Source organism: Somniosus microcephalus, unplaced genomic scaffold (assembly GCF_052327205.1).
Source record: "Somniosus microcephalus isolate GS21.2 unplaced genomic scaffold, FLI_Smic_1.0 unresolved_chr4, whole genome shotgun sequence".
Taxonomy (NCBI): domain Eukaryota; kingdom Metazoa; phylum Chordata; class Chondrichthyes; order Squaliformes; family Somniosidae; genus Somniosus; species Somniosus microcephalus.
In genome coordinates, this window is record NW_028225182.1 from 34967393 (window position 1) to 34989760 (window position 22368).

General features: G+C 50.6%; 1 protein-coding gene across 3 annotated transcripts in view; it reads left to right on the forward strand.

The window, feature by feature from the left end:
- Nucleotides 1-22368, forward strand: part of neurl4 (neuralized E3 ubiquitin protein ligase 4) — a 115637-nt gene that overhangs the window by 66795 nt on the left and 26474 nt on the right. For 2 of the 3 annotated variants that reach the window (XM_085977285.1, XM_085977284.1), the window contains exons 14-21: nt 655-760; nt 2127-2296; nt 4764-4892; nt 5985-6130; nt 10720-10935; nt 11962-12060; nt 15991-16134; nt 20973-21137. In XM_085977285.1, coding sequence (XP_085833411.1) covers nt 655-760; nt 2127-2296; nt 4764-4892; nt 5985-6130; nt 10720-10935; nt 11962-12060; nt 15991-16134; nt 20973-21137 — 1175 coding nt within the window. The remainder of the gene's footprint in view (nt 1-654; nt 761-2126; nt 2297-4763; nt 4893-5984; nt 6131-10719; nt 10936-11961; nt 12061-15990; nt 16135-20972; nt 21138-22368) is intronic. The other variant, XM_085977286.1, reaches the window with a different exon arrangement.

Below are 22368 nucleotides of genomic sequence, written 5' to 3' on the forward strand. Positions count from 1 at the left end.
TCAGCTAGACCCAGTGGCCGTTTCTCTTAGTTGATCAGCCAGTGAGAAACTGGTCCATTTGTCTCCCAGATCTAGGTCTGTTAGATCAGTGTGCGAGTGCGTGTTTCAAGTAGTGGAAGTAAAATACTGACCTTTTCATCAAAGATCAAACTGCAGTAAAATAAAATCTTGTTCAGTTGCTGTTTTGTAGTTAGTTGCTAATGGAGCGTGTATCTAAGTGATGTGGGAGATTGTGTGTGGCTTGTTGTACTTATGCAGCGTAGCATACATGGGCATGTATCTAGATAGGCAGCACGTAGGTGCGTATCGGAGGAGAGCGTATTTCTGGATTGTGTTGCATGCTTGTGTATCTGGATAGTGTGTGTGGGGAGAGTGCGTGTTGTGTCTGAGCAGGGTTGCACGCATGTCTAGGGCGTATGTCATGTGTGTGTCTGTGTTAAGTGTCCAGTGTTGCATGCCGCATGTCTAGGGAGTGCATGTCTGTGTCTGTGTGGCACATGCACATGTCTACGCTGGTGTACTGTGCAGACAGACAGTTTAGTTTGTGTCGAATCCGTTTGAACGAGCTGCTTTAAGCCCGTCGGTTGTGCTGTTGTTCATTCTGCTGTGTATTTTCCCATATTGTCCACTTTAATGACATTTTTCCTGTCATAGTTAATATTGAGACTCCCCCTTATTTAGGAGTTACAGCAATCCGTCCAGAAGATCTCGAGTTTCCCAGCACTATGACGGATATAGACTATGACACTTGGATGCTGAGGTACTGGTGGGATCTGAACACACTGTGGGAGGGCAGGGGAGTGGTAGTTTAAGACATTCCGTATCGCGTTGGAGCAGATGATGATCCCTGTTGGCTACTCCCTGTCCAGGGAGGCTTCCAATTTTAAGTGGTGCCCAGGACATGGGTGACATGGGCACGGTCACATTTAGTACCCATCCTTGGTGACCCTGACTGGCTCACCAGGCCGCTGAGAGTCAGCCACACACAGTGCGGCGGCTGGAGTTTGAGAGGCGCAGTGATAACTGTTCGTAACACAACCTCCCCACGCCCTCGACCGTGGGAGAGGAAGGCCAAATGGCTAATGATCAGAGGATGGTAAAGCCCGTGCGTGTGTTTTGTGTCGATGTTGGCTTAAGTCAGACACGTTCCGGCTGCAACAAGGAACTGGATCGATAGCTGTTGAGAAAGGGGAGTGAGGGCGGGAGAGAGATTAACAGAAGTTAGGAAGAGAGTATAAGAGACTTTGTGCGAGGGGGCGGAGAGAGGTGTCGTTGAGTCAGTCGCCTAAGGAGCCATCCTTCATGGCTGAATGGCCTATTCTCATTCCAGACTCAGTTATGTGAGCTGACCGGCCAGGCAAAGGGGATCCGAGCCCAAACCTAAAGATGGAATGCTTTAATGATGCAAACTGACAAAATTCAACATCTTGCCTTTAACATACAACGTCTTGAACGCAGGAAAACCTCCCAAGTCGCTTCACAGGAGCATTATCAGACAAAAATTGACACTAAGCCACATGAGATACTGGGACAGGTGACCAAAAGCTTGGTCAAAGAGGTAGGTTTTTAAGGAGGGTTTTAGAGGAGGAGAGGCTTCAGGAGGGAATTCCAGAGCTTAGGGCCCAGGCAGCTGAGGGCACGGCCGCCAGTGGTGGAGCGATTGAAAGCAGGGATGCTCAAGAGGCCAGAATTGGAGGAGTGCAGAGATCTCGGAGGGTTGTAGCATTGGAGGCGGTTACAGAGATGGGGGGTGAGGCCGTGGAGGGATTTGAAAACCAGGATGAGAATTTTTAAATCTATGCATTGCCGGACCGGGAGACCATGTAGGTTGGCGAGCGCAGGAGGCGATTCAGCCCTTCGAGCCTGTGCCCACCACTCTGGTCGATCCCGGCTGACCTATGCCTCGACATATTTTGCCCGCAAGGGTGCGCCCGTACTTTCCTCGGCGGATGGCACGAGGAGCTTGGCCCCCCCCCTCCCCCAATCGCGACGCCCTCTGGCCTTCAGTGGCAACCGATCCCCAACCTTTAAGCGTGTGCGCGCGGGTGTCTATTTATTCAGTGCTTTGACGCGAGCGGTTGCGGTCTTTTGACGTCTTTCTGGCTGTCTCGCCCTCTCCCTCGCAGCGGCACGGCAATCATGCAAGACGGGAACACGATGCGCAACAATTACAGCTGCGACCTGGACTCGCTGACCACAGGCTCGCGGATCGGGATGATGCGCAGCTTGAACGGTGACCTCCATTACTACCTTAATGGGGTGGACCAGGGAGTGGCCTGCTCGGGACTACCGCCAGGTAAATCAACGGCGGGCGGGGGTGCCCGGCCTTGGTAGAGGAAGGACCCCCCCCCCCACCCGCCTAGTGTCAATTCACGAATCTGACCCCCCAACCCCCCCGCCTTCTCCCCAGTGAGATAGCGGTCAATTTAAGAGCCACGGCTCAGTGGGAGAAGCGTTGTCTTTCTCTCTCGCCTCCGGGTCAGAAGGTCGCGGGTTCGAGTCAATCCCAGGCCAACACTCCCCGGGTACCGAGGGAGGTGCCGCACTGTCGGAGGTGCCATCTTTCGAATGAGATGTTAAACCCGAAGCGCCGCCCTCTCGGGTGAAAGATCCCTCGGCACCCCATCCGCCTTCTCTTTTCTAGAGAGAAGAGCCCCCAGCCTGTTCAGTCTTTCACGGTGCTCCGCTTTACACCGACAGCAACAGTCGTCTAACCCAGGGAGGGGTGGGCCAGTTCCGTACATCACAACTAACAAGTTGGCCACGTAGCCCAGCTGGAAGCCAACTCCAAATAGACACTCTGACTCCTGACTCCTCCCCCCGCTCTGCATGGCGCCAGTTTAATGCGCCGCACCCCCCCCCCCCCGGCCCTTAGTCCCTCAGCCCAGGGCCGTTCCTCGTGGGTCAACCCCAGACGCCGAGAGTTGCCCGGTTATTTGGTGGTGGGGGAAGGGACATCGCACTCGAGCCTGATCCTATCTCCACACCCTTTCCGGCAAGGGCTCGCTGCGAGGTCAATAATCAGGAGTTGGTAACCTGTCTCATTCCCCACACTCCCATGAGTACAGGAGTGCTGTAGCCAATTCCAACAGGCCAGTGAACAGTTAAGAACATAATAAGTAGGAGTAGGCCATTTGGCCCTTTGCGCCTGCTCCGCCATTCAATAAGATCATGGCTGATCTACCTTCTTTCCTGCACTATCCCCATATCCCATGATTCCCTTAATATCCCAAAATCTATCAATCTCAGTCTTGAATAGACTCAAACGGATAGAGAATTCTAAAAATTCACTACTCTCTGAGTGAAGAAATTTCTCCTCATCTCAGTCCTAATTGGCCGACCCCTTATCCTGAGACTGTGACCCCTGGTTCTAGACTCCCCAGCCAGGGGGAAACAGCCTCTCAGCATCTACCCTGTCAATCCCCTTAACAATTGTATATGTTTCAATGAGATCCCCTCTCATTCCTCTAAACTCTAGGGAATATAGGCCCAATCTACTCAATCTCTCCTCATACGACAATTCCTCTCTCTCCCCCCCCCCCACCCCCCATCCCAGGAATCAGTCTAGCGAACCTTCATTGCACTCCCTCTTAAGGCAAGTATGTCCTTCCTCAGATAAGGAGACCAAAACTGTACGCAGTACTCCAGGTGTGGTCTTACCAGGGCCCTAAATAATTGTAGCAAGACTTCCTTACTCTTAGCCTTTATGACAAAGGGATTGGAGTATAACATACCATTTGCTTTCCTAATTGCTTTCTGTACCTGCACGTTAAGTTTCTGTGATTCGTGTACAAGGACATCCCGGTCCCTCTGAGTGCCAACATTTCCCAATCTCTCTCCGTTTAAAAAATATTCTGCTTTTCTATTTTTCCTACCAAGGTGGATAAGTTCACATTTCTCCACATTATATTCCATCTGCCATGTTTGTGCCCACTCGCTTAACCCTTCTGCACCCCTTTGTAACCTTAACTCACTCAACACAGACTGGTGTTGACGGCAGGGATCCTCCTGGTCTGTGTGGCTCTGTTCCTCCCAGTGGTTGTGTGGCGGGGCGGGGAGTGGGGAATAGAGTGGGGAGGCGGCGGAGAGCAGGTTGCATGCATTTACCAGCTGAACCACCCCTTTAAACCGGGTAACGCCAGAGGGATGCGCTGACGAGTGAAGCCTAAGGAGGTGGCGTTGAGGAAATATCTGTTGCTGATCGGGTCCGGGTCGAAGGGGCCAGTGGGGTTGGATCTGAGAGGACAGTGACATGAATCAGTCATTCATGAAAGAAAGACTTATGAAATAATACTGAGCGGCCTACGGGTGGCGCTGTCCAGGGAGAGTATACATACTCGGGCACGGGCCCAGCTTGCGCAGGACATTCTTAACAGGAACTAGTGAAGGACACAACTAGACCTCCATGTTGTAAAACAGTTGATTAAAGCTTTGTTTAATGCTTAGACCAAGTGCCTAGTAGTTTTCTTACATCAGGCGGCACTGATCTAGCTTAAGCCAACGCACCTACATCTGCCCGAGAGAGAGAACACCACGGTCAAAGCCGTCATTATTTGTCAGCACACAAACCCAGATTCTCCAATCTCGCTCGGTTTTCCCAGCGTTCAGTGGCCCTCGTAATACAAGAGTCCTCGACAGTGCGTTTATCCTGTTTCTAATATTTCGCGGGGGTGGGGATTGGCGGTGGGGGGGGTGTTCATTTTCATTTGAGCTTGGACGGTGTACTGTAGCTGCTGTTACCGTCCTGTTTTCTCTCCCCGCAGAGCTGTACGCTGTGGTTGATCTGTACGGACAGTGCGTCCAAGTGTCCATCACCAGCGGCTCGCTACCAGTGGACAACAGCCTGTCCCTGAGCAACGTCACGGAGAAATCTTTCCCGATACATTCCCCAGGTATGCACGCATTCCCACCCCCCTCTTGATTTTCCCCCCCCCCACCCTGCTCTGCTTTGCCTCGCGACATTGCCACTAACCTGCCGTTCGGGCCCAGTCAGTCTGAGAGATTGCCCAGAGCCTCTGCGCCAAATAAACTAAGCTCTTCCGCCCACCCCCCCGATTACTCAGCCAGTTAAGACTGCACAGACCACCGAGGTCCCTGTGGGTGGGGGGGTTGGGTTAAGGGGTCCGTATTTGCCCCGTCTGCCCCAGATCGAGGGAGGGAGAAGGTCGGCTGGGGTCTCTGCTCCCCCGGCTGGTGCTAAGTGCCCCCACCTCGAGTTGTGGCCGCGCTCTGACCTCTGAGTCAGAAGGTCATGGGTTCAAGCCCCGCTCCAGAGACTCGAGCACAAAAATCTAGGCCAAAACTCCCAGTGCAGTGCTGAGGGAGTGCTGCACTGTCGGAGGCGCCGTCTTTCGGATGAGACGTTAAACCGAGGCCCCGTCTGCTCTCTCAGGTGGGCGTAAAAGTTCCGGCGGCCACTATTTCGAAGAAGAGCAGTGGGAGTTCTCCCCGCTGTCCTGCGGCCAATATTTATCCCTCACCCAACATCACTAAAACAGATGATCTGGTCATTATCACGTTGCTGTTTGTGGGAGCTTGCTGCGCGCAGATTGGCGGCCACGTTTCTGACATTACAACAGTGACTCCACTTCAAAAAGTACTTCATTGGCTGTAAAGTGCTTTGGGATGTCCTGAGGTCATGCAATTTTTTTTTATTTTTAGAAAATATGTGTATACGAACTTTAAATTGTGAGCTACATCCCTGTCTCAAAGTGACGACACGTTCACTACACACAGGCTAGTAACTGGTATTTGTAACTCAGGCCCACAACACAATGGGTAAGATTCAGCACCTCAGATGCCAAGACCGGTCCCTCCTGACCATAACCCAAATGTTTTGTCCGCTTAACGGTTCTGTGAAGCGCCTTGGGGCGTTTTACTAGGTTGAAGGCGCTATATATAAATGTAATTTGTTGTTTGGTTGGGAGGGGGGAACGGGGTGTTGCCATCCCACGGGCTGACGCGCTCCGTTTGTTGCCCTTCAGTTCCAGGTATTGCGCATCGTTTCCACGCCAACTGCGGGAAGAACGTGGCGCTGCAGAGCGACGGCTGCCGGGCGGTGCGGGTCCACGGCTTCTCCCACGGGATCGTCTTCAGCATGAAGGAGCTGAGGCCCGACGAGGTCTTTGAGGTAACTGGAATCAATGTTCTCCTTAGAGCACAGAAGGCCAGGAGGAGATTTGATAGAGGTGTTGAAAATTGTGATGGGTTCGACACAGAAAAGTATGAGGTGGTACATTTTGGTAGGCATTTGCGGAGAAGCAAATTCGTGTGAAGTGGTACAATTTTAAAGGGTGTAAGGGTTGGGGCTTCTTTAAACTGGTTAAAAGTAATTTTCCTGGTCCTGCACTCTGACCAATTACAATAAAACCAATTTTAAAACAGCGGTTTCGAATCGCTACCCCACCTTCCAGTTCTGACTGCAGGGCTTATAATTATTGATATTAAAACAGACACGTAGTTTGGATGAGAGAAAAAAATCAAGTTTTATTAACTAAAAGAAACTATAATCAAAATATCAAACTATACCACACGAACACAGTAATTACAGTAAAACTATATAACGGGGTTGCAGATGGCGAAAACGAGGGATACAATGGCTACAATGTTATTTAAACAATCTTAGCAATACCCTTAAATCACCACCCCAAACTCCTGTGCTAGGTTGCATTGTTGAGGAGTCAGAACACCCTGCTCACCTGTGGTCCAGCGAAGTGAGAGAGAGAGATAGCTTCTCAGCCGCTATCTTTATACCTGGTGAGCCCCCTGCCGTTCTGCCTTGCAAGGGCTGTGTGCAAAATTCCCCACCCAAAGGGTCCAGTACACAAGAGAAAGCTGTGATTGGCTAACTCAAAGTGGTTAGACTGGGTTAATGTGTCTTCCAGAGCTCCCTGGGCTGAAACAAAGAGAATGCAACAGCCCTATTGTCCAGTGCTGGGTGATTTAAAACCCATTCAATTCTTAAATGTTTCCCATTCAAGATACAAAAGTCTCTTCTGCAGTTTAGATGTATCCACTCGATATACAATTGTCCTTTGTCTTCGGCCATGTGGTGACAGCCATTTTTATCCCTGGAAATTTAAAAGCACAACGCCCAGGGATTCTTTAATCAAAAAAATTGATCTTCAGAACTGTAAATTATTGCGAATTCGTGCAAGGGGGTGCAAGAAGAGAGACACCTGGGGGTGTTCGTGTACAAATCTTTGAAGGTGGTTGGACAGGTTAACAAAGCTGTTAATAAAGCATATGGGATGTACAAAAGCCAGGAAGTTATGCCAAACCTATATAAAACACTAGTTCGGCCCCAGGTGGAGTATTGTGTCCAATCCTGGGCACCGCATTTTGGAAGGAATTGAAGGCTTTGGCGAGAGCACAGAAGAGATTTACGAGAATGATTCCCGGGCTTAGGGATTACAGCTATGTGGAGAAGCTGGGGTTGTTCTCCTTGGAGCAGAGAAGGTTAAGGGGAGATTTGATAGAGGTGTTTAAAATCATGAAGGGTTGAGACAGAGTAAATAAAGAGAAACCGGTTCCAGTAGCAGAAGGGCCGATAACCAGAGGGCACAGATTTTAAGTGATTGGCAAAAGAACCAGAGGCGACAGGAGGGAAAACTTTTTTAATGCAACGTGTGGTTAGGATCCGGAATGCGCTGCCTGATAGGGGGCTGGATACAGTTTCAAAAGAGAATTGGATAAATACTTGAAGGAAAAAAAAATTGCAGGGATATGGGGAAAGAGCGGGGGAGTGGGACTAACCGGATTGCTTTTCGAAAGAGCCGGCGCAGACTCGATGGGCCGAATGGCCGCCTTCTGTGCTGTAATATTCTATGATTCTGCTGTTGCTGTTCACTCCCGGAGCGCCGGCAAGTCAGGGCATACAAATGGGGGCGGGGGGGGTGGCGGCAAGTATTTGGTTTGTTTGGTCCTGCCTAATTCGAGACAGTGTAGTACTGTGTGAGGGATGATGGATAAACCCATTGGGCGCGCAGACCCTGTTTGCTTTATTCGTGTCTCTGGGATTGTCCTCTTCGGAGCAGAGAAGTTTCAAGGAAGATTTAATAGAGGTGTTCAAAATTATGAGGGGGTTTTGATAGAGTAAGTAAGGAGAAACTGTTTTCAGTGGCAGGAGGGTCGGTAACCAGAGGACACAGATTTAAGATAATTGGCAAAAGAACCAGAGGAGATGAGAATTTTTTTTATGCGGCGAGTTGTTGTGATCTGGAACGCGCTGCCTGAAAGGGCGGTGGAAGCAGATTCAATAGTGACTTTCAAACGGGGAATTGGAGAAATACTGGCAAAAGCGAAATTTGCAGGGCTACGGGGAAAGAGCAGGGGGAGTGGGAGTAACTGGAGAGCTCTTTCACAGATGTGTTTACATAGTGTCACATAGCATTACATAGGCCGTTCAGTCCATGATGGGCTGAATGGCCTCCTTCTGGGCTGTGCGATTCTATGAGCCCGCCGTCTCCCAAGGGAGGTGTCCATCTGCAGGTGATAGACGGAGCTCTGCAAACCGTCCGCCCAACCCTCGAGGAATGATTTCGAAAGAGAAATGATTTGTTTTTACACGGCAGCTTCGGCTGAATAAAACCATTAGGACCACGCCACAAGATCACATCACAAGATAGGCATGGCCGAGGAGGGTTGCTCACCTTATCTGCCTGGAAAGACCCCACAGTTCTCCCCCACCCCCCCCCACCCCCCAAATACCCAACCCCATCATGGCGCCCTTCTGTTTCTTAAATAATTCGAGTTTTAGCTCCTGCACGTGTGTGGATCACTCTTCATGTGAAAAGCTTCCTCAGTTTGCTTTTCGCCTGCTGAGGTTTGTTCTCCTCTCTTTCCCTTTATCTGATTTAATTTGAAGCTAATTCTCAGTCATCCGACCCAAGTTTGAGAAGCCCAGGGCAGGTACAGCATGAGTTAGATACAGAGTAAAGCTCCCTCTACACTGTCCCATCAAACACTCCCAGGGCAGGTACAGCACGGGTTAGATACAGAGTAAAGCTCCCTCTACACTGTCCCATCAAACACTCCCAGGGCAGGTACAGCATGAGTTAGATACAGAGTAAAGCTCCCTCTACACTGTCCCATCAAACACTCCCAGGGCAGGTACAGCACGGGTTAGATACAGAGTAAAGCTCCCTCTACACTGTCCCATCAAACACTCCTAGGGCAGGTACAGCACGGGTTAGATACAGAGTAAAACTCCCTCTACACTGTCCCATCAAACACTCCCAGGGCAGGTACAGCACGGGTCAGATACAGAGTAAAGCTCCCTCTACACTGTCCCATCAAACACTCCCGGGGCAGGTACAGCACGGGTTAGATACAGAGTAAAGCTCCCTCTACACTGTCCCATCAAACACTCCTAGGGCAGGTACAGCACGGGTTAGATACAGAGTAAAGCTCCCTCTACACTGTCCCATCAAACACTCCCAGGGCAGGTACAGCACGGGTTAGATACAGAGTAAAGCTCCCTCTACACTGTCCCATCAAACACTCCCGGGGCAGGTACAGCACGGGTTAGATACAGAGTAAAGCTCCCTCTACACTGTCCCATCAAACACTCCTAGGGCAGGTACAGCACGGGTTAGATACAGAGTAAAGCTCCCTCTACACTGTCCCATCAAACACTCCCAGGGCAGGTACAGCACGGGTTAGATACAGAGTAAAGCTCCCTCTACACTGTCCCATCAAACACTCCCAGGGCAGGTACAGCATGAGTTAGATACAGAGTAAAGCTCCCTCTGCACTGTCCCATCAAACACTCCCAGGGCAGGTACAGCACGGGTTAGATACAGAGTAAAGCTCCCTCTACACTGTCCCATCAAACACTCCCAGGGTAGGTACAGCACGGGTTAGATACAGAGTAAAGCTCCCTCTACACTGTCCCATCAAACACTCCCAGGGCAGGTACAGCACGGGTTAGATACAGAGTAAAGCTCCCTCTACACTGTCCCATCAAACACTCCCAGGCCAGGTACAGCATGAGTTAGATACAGAGTAAAGCTCCCTCTACACTGTCCCATCAAACACTCCCAGGGCAGGTACAGCACGGGTTAGATACAGAGTAAAGCTCCCTCTACACTGTCCCATCAAACACTCCCAGGGCAGGTACAGCACGGGTTAGATACAGAGTAAAGCTCCCTCTACACTGTCCCATCAAACACTCCCAGGGCAGGTACAGCACGGGTTAGATACAGTGTAAAGCTCCCTCTACACTGTCCCATCAAACGCTCCCAGGGCAGGTACAGCACGGGTTAGATACAGAGTAAAGCTCCCTCTACACTGTCCCATCAAACACTCCCAGGGCAGGTACAGCACGGGTTAGATACAGAGTAAAGCTCCCTCTACACTGCCCTAGTTCCAGAAGAGCACCAGTATAACATTGTTCTGTATCCCACACCAGTTATCCGAAACCTGCCTGAGCGAGATTGGCTATTTGTGCCATGTCGACTTGATTTAGTGGTGTACTGCTTTGAACCAAGAACTGGGCTGCGACTGTACAACTTCAGGTCAGGCCAGAGAGTTGTAGTTAGAATACAGACCAGACTTCGATCCTGTCTGTCTGGCACCCAGGTCCCAGAAGTGAAAGGAAAACTTGCAGAGCAGAGTGCTGCTTGTAAATGCGAGCAGTGCCTCCTAGTGCAGGAGGACCCCTCCACACCCGTCCTTGTTCCCCTCTCAAACCCTCGGTCTCGATGCTGCCGCCCACAGGTCAAGATCGATGAGATTGACGAGCAGTGGTCCGGGTCGCTGCACATCGGACTGACCACCCTTCAACCGGTGGAGATCTCCTGCACCTCGTCGGGGCTTCCGTCGTCGTTGCTGGAGCTGAGGTCCAAGGTCAGTTGGCTGGTCAGCGGCTCCGAGATCAGGCGGAACGGCACGCTGCAGAAGCAGAACTACGGCTTCTCGATGGAACGGCTGGCGGTAAGTCCGGGCGGGGAGGGGGTCAGGAACCTGTCCGTTGTAAATCAAACGCCTGCGGAGTCCGGCCGCGGATTGAGGCTATCTGGAGGAAGTGGTCTCGCTCTGTTTCACTTCTCTTCGGGCCTTGCCAGCAGAGTTACGCTCCACGACTCGAGCGTTTTTTTGTGTGCGCACAACAGCCTTGGCTCAGTGGGTAGCGTTCTCGCCTCCAGGTCAGACGGTCGAGGGGCGCAAAACTCACTCCAGAGACTGGAGCGCCTAATCCAGGCCGACACTCCCAGATGCCAGTACTGAGGGAGTGCTGCAGTGTCTGAGGTGCCGTCTTTCGGGTGAGACCTTAAACCGTCTGCGCTCTCGAGTGAATGTAAAAGCTCCCGTGGCACTATTTCAAAGAAGAGCAGGGAAGTTTATTTATCCCTCAACTAACATCACTAACAACATGATCTGGTCATTATCACATCGCTGTGTGTGGGGGCTTGCTGTGCGGAAATTGGCAGCCACGTTTCCCTACATTACAGCAGTGACCACACTTTAAAAAAGTACTTCATTGGCTGTAAAGCTTTTTGGGACGTCCTGGGGTCTGGTTTCGTTGGTCAGTGCAAAGCCAGAACCGCTTTGCGCCAACGGTAAACTCATGGTGTTTCCCGCCTACAGCACCCGGCCTTTGTGGAGTGCGCTGATCTCGGCGGCGGGGTGGGGTGGGGTCGGGTCGGGTGCTTCAGTTGGGAGACCCCGGGCTTCCGGCTTTCCTAATTATCCACCGACTTCTGCTGCAGAGTGAACGCTTGCAGAGGTTGCTCGAGGGTGGGTTCGGGCCCCGGCTGCGATGCTCCCCCCATCTGTGGTAGACTGGCCGCTCGGGTGAGTTCCGGCCGACGGCCAGCCTGGGAGTTGTGACCCCCGGCAAGGGGTCAGCACCATCTGGTGGGGGGGGGCAGCGTTGGGTTGCCACGCGGCTGGATTGACCGGATAGCGCGGCCGCCCTCTCGCTGGCCGCCGTTCTCACGCCGTGCCTTTTCGCCGCAGGTCGGCAACCGAGTCGGCGTGAAGCGTGGCAGCGATGACACCATGCACATTTTCGTCGACGGAGAGGACATGGGCGCTGCAGCGGCGGGAATTGCCAAGGTAAGCGGCCACCAATCGACCGAGCGCGCTGGCGAAACTGCAACCGCTGGAGTTCAACGTGGGCATCCACTTTGGCCCTCAGGAAAGAGAGAGCAGAGTATTTTCTAAATGGTGCGAAGCTAGGAAAGGTGGCGGTGCGGAGAGATTTAGCGGGTCCAAGTGCAGAAATCACTGCACAAAGTAACTCTAAAGGCTAATGGGTTGGTGTCCCTTATCTCGAGGGGGCTGGAATACAAAGGGGTGCAAGTTATGCTGCAGTTGTACGGAGCTCTGGTCAGATCCCATCGGGAGCACCGCGTTCAGTTCTGGGCACCGCCCCTCAGGAAGGTTATACTGGCCTTGGAGGGGGTGCAGGGCAGATTCGCCAGAATAATACCGGGGGCTAAAAGGGTTAAATTACGAGGGCAGGTTGCACAGATTGGGCTTGTATTCCCTGGAGTATAGAAGATTAAGGGGTGATCTAATCGAGGTGTTCAAGATGATTAAAAGGATTTGATAGGGGAAGAGATAGAGAGAAACTATTTCCTCTGGTGGGGGGAGTCCAGAACAAGAGGGCGTAACCTTAAAATTAGAGCCAGGCCGTTCAGGGGTGATGTCAGGAAGCACTTCTTCACACAAAGGGTAGTGGAAATCTGGAACTCTCTTCCCCCAAAAAGCTGTTGAGGCTGATAGTCAATTGAAAATTTCAAACCTGAGATGTAGATTTTGCTGGGCAAGGGTGTTTAAAGGGTTAATGAACCAAGGCTGGTAGATGGAGTTAAGATACAGATCAATTGAATGGCAGCAACAGGCTCGAGGGGTTGAATGGCCTCCTCCTATTCCTCAGTGGCTCCGATTCACCGAAGGAAGCTCGCCAGGCCTTGAGCCGCACCGCCAATGTTGAATGGCAGCGCCGGTGACATCGTCGTGTCGCCGAGCACAAGCTGTTGGTCAGGCCAGTTGGCATCAAAGGTCATTGGCTGGGCTTGTGGGCTGGCCCCAGGAAAAGTGACCAGCCCTTGCCTGGCTCCTGCGTTGCGTGGTTTTCCCCATGAAGTGGCCGAGCCAGCAGCACCCTTGCGCAAAAGAGTTGCTATGTCGAGAAGGCCCAACTCCACCAACCTCGGGGGGGGGGGGGGATGCATGCCACTCTTGCCAGTGATGCCCACATCCTGAGAACGAGTTTACAAACCGAACATTAGCTGGTAATTGAAGATAACCAATTCACTGCGTAAAATGGTTAACCCCCCTCTCCCTGTGGTAGCGAGTTCAACATTCTCACCACTCTCTGGGTAAAGAGGTTTCTCCTGAACCCCCTATTGGATTGATTAGTGACTGTTATATTGATGGCCCCTAGTTTTCGACCCCCCCCCCCCCAACAAGTGGAGACATCATCTCTACGTCTACCCTATTGAGCCACTTTATCGTTTTAAAGACCTCTATATCAGGTCACCCCTCAGCCGTCTCTTTTTCTGGAGAGAAAAGCCCCCAGCCTGTTCAGATATGAGGCAAGCTAAACCCCCAGTGCTGGAGAGCTTTGGCAACCATAGGGCCAAAATCACCTGTTGCTCCCAAGCACGCCACACTCACCACGTGTCCCGCCTCGAATCACACTCATATATCCCAAAATGTTATCTAATTTGTATTTGAATGAATTAATACTAACTGCTTCCACTGTCTCTCTCGGGTTCCATAGACTGACCGCTCACTCACTAAAATATTGCAAATCCGTAGATCAGTTTTGACTTTATCACCCCCTGGCCCCTTACTGGCATGCTTGCGTACTAATCTTACTTACTGAAATGCATAAAGGTAGGGCACACCGGGAAACTCTAGGAACTCGAAATTGTCTGACTGAAGAGGCTACCAGAAGCAGCAGAAGATTTAGTTCACGGACCCCCGATGAGTCCGTTAATTGTGAGTATGAAGGCGACTGTCTCATAAGCACTGCATATGTTGGGTTTATATTCATTTGATAAAGATTATTGATCAGACGACTGTCTCTCCTGGTTCCACATGCATGTATTGAAGTAAAGGGATAAGGATTGTCCTAACTGCTGGGTTTATGTAAGATATTGTCACATACCCTATTGCCCTTAAGTGGAGGTATTATAGGATATTGTCATACATCCTTTACCTTGAATACAAGTTTGAGGCCAAGAAAACTTCTGATTAATGCTCTTTATTAATTCAAGTTAATGAGATAATAAAACCCAACCCCTTGCATGCAGTGTATATAAGATAGAGGTACCGATTATATTCGCATACCGAGGACTCCCTTCAGGAGATTGCAAGCATGTCATCTTGACCCAGCTAGCCTCAGCAAGACTAGACCAAAGTCCCCAGGATCTTCAAGGTGTTCTATCTTTTTATACATTTCATTACGTAGGACAAACATTGGTCTCGCATGTCATCATGTTGTGTGTGTGCTGTTGATACAGCCGCTATCATTTAGCAGTGTCTATTGACACCAGTCTGTCGGGCAATGAGTTGGAGGCAAGGTGGGACTTACTGCAGGGCTCAGAGCAAACAATCTGTTTCACAACAAACAAAGTCTATTTGCTCAACAAACAGTCTGTTTAACCCGTGCACTACAGCAAACAGTCCGCAGAGTCTATTTGAACAGGGCACTACAGCAAACAGTCCAGAGTCTATTTGAACAGGGCACTACAGCAAACAGTCCACAGAGTCTATTTGAACAGGGCACTACAGCAAACAGTCCACAGAGTCTATTTGAACAGAACACTACAGCAAACAGTCCACAGAGTCTATTTGAACAGGGCACTACAGCAAACAGTCCGCAGAGTCTATTTGAACAGGGCACTACAGCAAACAGTCCGCAGAGTCTATTTGAACAGGGCACTACAGCAAACAGTCCACAGAGTCTATTTGAACAGAACACTACAGCAAACAGTCCAGAGTCTATTTGAACAGGGCACTGCAGCAAACAGCCCAGAGTCTATTTGAACAGAGCACTACAGCAAACGGTCCACAGTCTATTTGAACAGGGCACTACAGCAAACAGTCCAGAGTCTATTTGAACAGGGCACTACAGCAAACGGTCCACAGAGTCTGAGTTTCCACGAACTGCAGCAAACAGAACCCATGACCGAAACTAGGATCAATTCTCCAGCAAAATGCAATGCGTGCAGGATAGTTACACAATACAAATTCTGTGCGTAAAGGTCAATCCCAGTCACTCCAGGCGTGATTGATGGGGGAAGTTACCCAATCATCTCCATTCTGGTCGGGAATAGTGGTGTCACTATATGCAGCCATCATTTCGTGTTACGGTTATCTGTCAACATTTGCTGTGTGCGGTTTTGATGTCTTACCTCTTCCAATCTTCAATAAGTATTCCCTTATCTTCACGAGAGTCCATTAAGCGACATTCCTTCCTCACACCCCCACCCCCTATCCCCAGTCTATGCTGAAAGCCTGTCTGATACATCTACAGGCCTTTCTGAAGTGTGTTTTAACCAAAATACCCCAGCTCAATATTATATAATGTCAACTAGCTTATTCTATTCAGCCATCTATACGTGCCAATCCTGACACTAACATTCATTTTCACAAGGGATAAGCCTTAAACTTAAATTAGGGAATTCAGGGGAAACCTCTTGACCCAGAGAGTGGTGAGAATGTGGAACTCGCTGCCACAGGGAGTGGTTGAGGCGAATAGTATCGATGCATTTAAGGGGAGGCTAGATCAGTGCATGCGGGAGAAAGGAATAGAAGGATATGCTGATAGTTAGGTGAAGAGGTGTGGGAGCAGGTTCATGGGGAGCATAAACACCAGCCCAGTTGGGCCGAATGGCCTGTTTCTGTGCTGTAGATTCTATGTAATACATTTCTTCCCAACCTCCACAGGATCTGACATTGAGAGCCACTGATTGCAATCTAAAAATACATATTTTTTCTTCCTTTCTCTCTCTCTCCTCGCCCTTCTAGAATGTTTTTGCGGTCGTAGACTTGTACGGTAAGGTTGTGTCGGTGTCCATCGTGAGCTCCAGCGCGCTGGAAGAGACGGAGAGCACGAAGCCGCCCTCGATGTCGTCGGACAGCTGCAGCGAGGAGGAGGAAGAGCTGAGCCCTGTAAGGAAAGGATGTGTTCTGTTTTCCTCTTCTCCTTCCATGAAGGCACTGACTCTCTCACTGGGACGCAGTTGCACGGGCACCGATCGTCCTTCCGGTACCTCATCCCACGGGGGGACCGCTGTTCCTGTGTAGGCCTGGACAGTTGACGGTCGGCGGGCCGCTCGGCCACGGAGAGCGACACAGACCGGCCCGAACCTGCCCTCGCCCGACAACCACACACTCGTGCGTACTTTCCAGCAGGGAATCACTGGATAGCGATCGGGAGCAGGGACTCTGGCTCGTTTTCTGCTCCCTGGAGCCCAGGAGCACTGAGGCCTGTTGGACCACCCCCAACTCCTGCCCCAGCTGTGATCGACTGATTCAGCACAGACCGGGGATCGCACCTGGGACCTTCTAGCCTGTATGTTTCTGTTGTACACAAGCCATTGGGCGAGTGCCATGATTTATTACCTAGTTGTTCCTCCGCCCTCCATGTAACTTTTGTCTGTCTCCGAGGGAATCTTAGAATAGCCATAACAGAAACAGGCCGTTCGGCCCAACCACTCTGTGCTGGCGTTGATACTCCACACGAGGCTCCTTCCATTCCACCTGCCTCACCTCAGCCTTTCAGCATATCTTTCTATTCCCTTTCCTCCCATGTACACTTCTCGTTTCCTTTTTGAAAGCATCTAAGCTATTTGCCTCCAATGTTCCCTTCAATTTTTTTTTGGGGGTGCGCGACCCATTCAAATTACCGCGCCTGCACCGTTTTTCCTACTTAAAATCCGGTGAACCGGCTGCGCAGGAGCCGCAGAGCACTGGACGGTCGAGCACGGCTTAAAGGGAACATTGTTTGCCTCAACCACTTCCTGTGGTAGCAAGTTTCACATTCTAACCGCTCTCTGAGTAAAGAAATTTCTCCTTATTTCGCCGATTGGATTTATTAGTAACTATCTTAAAAACATAGAAAAATAGGAGCAGGAGTAGGCCCTTCGAGCCTGCTCCGCCATTCAGTATGATCATGGCTGATCCTCTATCTTAATACCATATTCCCGCTCCCTCCCCATACCCCTTGATGCCTTTTGTGTCTAGAAATCTATCTATCTCCTCCTTAAATATATTCAGTGACTTGGCCTCCACAGCCTACTGTGGTAGAGAATTCCACAGGTTCACCACCCTCTGAGTGAAGAAATTTCTCCTCCTCTCAGTCCTAAATGTCCTACCCCGTATCCTGAGACTGTGACCCCTTGTTCTAGACCCCCCCAGTCAGGGGAAACATCCTCCCTGCATCCAGTCTGTCTAGCACTGTCAGAATTTTATACGTTTCAATGAGATCCCCTCTCATTCTTCCAATCGTGTATTTATGAAGTAAAAGTTGTGGGTTTTTAAAAAAAATTATTCTCTCTCGTTCATCCAAAAGCATACCGTTGCCCCAGAAAGTCGTCAGCTGCCTTGGCTGACTCCCATTATCGATAACCTAACCGGTTAATCCTTCTCTGCCTGCCTGTGGAGAACGTCCCTGACCCACTGCCTTCTGCCAGCCCGAGTAAGGTCAACAACCGGCAACGTCGGTGGATAGTGGGTGTTGGGACCCTTCTGTCCCTTGACCTTCTGCGGCAAGGGGCACCGGCAAAGCAACCCGACTGCCCTCACCGATCCGCCCCATGAGTTTAAAAAGGAAACAAAAACGCGAGGCCTGCTCATTCACCACCTTGCAGTTTGTGGGATCGTGCTGTGCACAAAATGGCTGCCACTTTGGCCTCCACGACAGTCGCTGCACTCCATAAAGGCCTCATTGTACGCCAAGCGTACAAGTTTTTCCGAGATGTTGTCGAGATGCTGCATAAAGCGATATCCTTTTACCGTACGGCCCTGGGTTTGAATCCTGGCTAGATAGGGGTGGGCGTGACATTGTAGGGACTGCCGGTCAGGGCTGGTTGCGTACCATAAACAGGGCGGGGTGGTGGGGGAAAGGTGTCTGCTTGGCTCAGTTGGTAGCACGCTTGGCTCTGAATCATGAGATCGTGGGTTCAAGCCCCTCTCCAGTGTATAATCCAGGCAAGGGATGTCCAAGCTTTTTGTCCTTGTGGGCCGCATAACCACGGATTCCAGTACAGGAACAAGGATGTCTTGCTGCAGTTGTACAAGGCCTTGGTGAGACCACACCTTGAGTATTGTGTGCAGTTTTGGTCGCCTTATCTGAGGAAGGATGTTCTTGCCATGGAGGGAGTGCAGCGAAGATTCACCAGACTGATACCTGGGATGGCAGGAATGATGTATGAGGAGAGATTGGGTCGATTAGGCTTAAATTCGCTAGAGTTTAAAAGAATGAGAGGGGATCTCATTGAAACTTATAAAATTCTAACAGGGCTAGACAGACTAGATGCAGGAAGGATGTTCCCGATGGTCGGGAAGTCCAGAACCAGGGGTCACAGTCTAAGGATAAGGGGTAAGCCAATTAGGACAGAGATGAGGAGGAATTTCTTCACCCAGAGAGTGGTGAACCTGTGGAATTCTCCACCACACAAGGCAGTTGAGGCCAATTCATTAAATATATTCAAGAAGGAGTTGAATATATTTCTTAAGGCTAAAGGGATCAAGGGATATGGGGAGAAAGCAGGGACAGGAACTGAATTTGGATGATCAGCCATGATCGCATTGAATGGTGGAGCAGGCTGGAGGGGCCGAATGGCCTACTCCTATCTTCTATGTTTCTATGAGCCTTGGGCCTACGTGTAAAATTAAATCCGTGCTCCCATTAGTCTGAATATACCTCAAATTTTTGATGCGAATGGATCTTATGGGTTCTGATTTCGGATTTACCAATGAGGCAGCAGTGCCCTTTCCAAAAACTCCACAAAACCCACATGGAGTAGGCCAACAAACAAGAATTATAAGCGCAAAGGGGGCTGATTGCTTGTGTTTCCATGGCTTGGTGCTGAATGTGGCCCACGGTCTGCAGCTGGGATTCCCCCCCGATCTAGATTTACGTAGAATTCTAGAGCACAGAAACCAGCCATTCGGCCCATCAGGTCTATGCCAGTGTTTATACTCCACACGAGCCTCCTCCCACCCCTCTTCATCTCACCCCATCAACACAACCTTCGATTCCTTTCTCCCTCGTGTGTTTATCGAGCTTCCCCTTAAATGCATCTCTGCTATTCGCCTCAACCACTCCCCATGGTAGCGAGATCCAGATTCTCACCACTCTCTGAATCCCCTGTTGGATTTATTAGTGACCATCATATATTTACGGCCCCTAATGTTTGATTCCTCCACAAGTGGAGACATCTTCTCTACATCTACCCTATCAAACCCTTCCATAATTTTAAAGGCCTATCTCGAGTCACCCCCCCCTCAGTTTTCTCTTTTCTAGAGAAAAGAGGCCCAGCCTGTTCACTCTTTCCTGATAGTTGTACCCTCTAGGTTCTGGTATCACCCTTGTAAATCTTTTTTGCACTTTCTCCAGTGCCACTCTATCCTTTTTGTAATATGGAGACCAGAACTGTGCACCAGTTACGCACTCCAGCGCAGTACAGAGGGGGTGCTACACTGCCTCGAGGTGCTGTCATTTGGGTGAGACGCAAAATGGATGCCCTGTCTGCCTGTTCAGTAGGGTAGGTTCAGGTGGGAGTTAACGATCCCATTGAAGTATTGGAAGCAGTACTCCTGGTGATCTGACCAACGCACCTGCCTCATCCACCAAGAACAGATTAACTGCTGGTTCATCGCGCTCTAGTTTGTGGGATCGTGCTGTGTACAAAATGGCCGTCTCCATGACAGTCACTGCACTTCAAAATACCACCCTAAATGTGAAGCACTTTCACAAGTTTTTGAGATGTGTCAAAGTGCTATATGAATGCAAATCCTTTTTTCTCCCCACTTAGAAATAAACAGACATCTCGGACTTGGGTTCAAACACATCCCAGACCACCGGGTTAAAAGTTTCTTCTGGCTTTTATAGTCCTACATAAAACTTAGCAGTCTACATCCTAGTCCTAGAAAGGATGGGTCCCTTATTCGGCGCAAGTTGGAAATCTTTCACACTGGGGTGCAGTAGGGGCACTCTTCTGTGATTGGAGCCGAGTTGGAATAGAGGCAGATTTACTCTGTATCTAACCCATGCTGTACCTGCCCTGGGAGTGTTTGATGGGACAGTGTAGAGGGAGCTTTACTCTGTATCTAACCCATGCTGTACCTGCCCTGGGAGTGTTTGATGGGACAGTGTAGAGGGAGCTTTACTCTGTATCTAACCCGTGCTGTACCTGCCCTGGGAGTGTTTGATGGGACAGTGTAGAGGGAGCTTTACTCTGTATCTAACCCGTGCTGTACCTGCCCTGGGAGTGTTTGATGGGACAGTGTAGAGGGAGCTTTACTCTGTATCTAACCCGTGCTGTACCTGCCCTGGGAGTGTTTGATGGGACAGTGTAGAGGGAGCTTTACTCTGTATCTAACCCATGCTGTACCTGCCCTGGGAGTGTTTGATGGGACAGTGTAGAGGGAGCTTTACTCTGTATCTAAGCCGTGCTGTACCTGCCCTAAAAGTGCTTGATGGGACAGTGTAGAGGGAGCTTTACTCTGTATCTAACCCGTGCTGTACCTGCCCTGGGGGTGTTTGAGGCCTGGAATGGAAAATGTTACATTCCCTGGCAGTAACATCGCTCAGTTTGAGCGCCCCACCCCTCTCATCTCCCCCAAAAGAAGGTGGAACATACCGATTCAGTTAGAGAGGTGTTGTTGATATGACTGAGGCTGAGCGGGGTGGGTGTAGGTTGGGGATTGGTGTATTGTAACACGTTTGTTTCAGCCTGGACAGCTCCACGCACCTTATTAATCGGATGCTCCTTCTCTTTCAGTGTGAGAATGAGGCGTCGGTTTTCATGGCGACCACAGAGTTCATGGAGAACCACGGCAGGAACATCTTGTTGTCCAACGATGGCCACACCGCCACCCGGGTGGCCAGCTACAACCAGGGCGTGGTGGCATCCGCCCAGCCGTTGCCCCGGCAACTGCTCTTTCAGGTAACGGTGGGCGCGGGATGCGGGCGGGCGGCCACCTTTACCTCAGCATTGAGCTGTCGGCCGAGTGTAGCCAGTGTCCAAGTGTCAGTGGTGAGGGCTCCATGCCCAGTCATGCTCAGGAGATAAATACAGGCAAGGGAGGCCATTCGGGCCCTCTTGGCTGGCCAGACCCTTGATAATTTAATCCCACCTGCCCAACTGGATCTCGTGTGAGCCTAGGGTTCTTGCCTCCACTTATCCTGCCCTGATGAGCTTCCGGAGTCTCTGGCATTGGGAAGTTCTTCCCAGTATCTGTCTTCAATTGACCACTTTTTAGCCTTTTGCTCCCCATATTTCATTGTCTTGCTTTACTCTGAAGCAGTGCTCATCTGCACTATTTCATACCGTACACTAGTCCGTGAGGCCCCCGCTCGGCCGTCTCCTTTCAACACGGTAGAGGTCCCGGTGTGTCTCCTCTTTGAGTCAGAAGTTCGTGGGTTCAAGGACCACTCCAGCGACTTGAGCAGAAAGTCTAGGCTGACGATCCCAGATACTCCCCATCCCAACGCCATTGATGCCATTTTTTCAGCTCAACCCCCAATCAGCTTCCCCTCCATCTCGCCCCCCCCCCCCCCCCCCAGCCTTTACCAAGCTCGCCTCCTGCTCCTTCAATCCCCACAAAAATCCAGGCCGACACTCCCAGTGCAGTACTGAGGGAACGCTGCACTGTCGGAGGCCCCGTCTTTCAGATTAAACCGAGGCCCCCATCTGCGCTCTCAGGTGGACGTCCAAGATCCCACGGCCACTATTTCGAAGATGATCAGGGGAGTTCTCCCTGGTGTCCTGGGCCAATGTTTATCCCTCAATCAACACCATTTAAAAAAAGATGATCTTGTCATTTTCGCATTGCTGTTCTGCCTCTGCCACTAACCTCTGCTCCATGACCACCATTCTGCAGTCAGATCAAGGAACAAATGAACGGAACTTGCTGCAACTGCATGAGAGCAAAACTCAAGCCATCCGGTTTGGTTCCAAACCTATAGAACCATACAGCACAGAAGGAGGCCGTTCGGCCCATCCTGCCTGTGCTGGCTCTTTGGCAGAGCGACCCAATTAACCCCACTCTCCTGCACTTTCCCCATAGCCCTGCAAATGTGTTCCCTTCAAGTATTTATTAATCCAATTCTCAGCCAGCGTGTGCACACGTTCTGACAGGATTCAATGAAGTGTGATCAGGAGTGGGAAGCCTCCT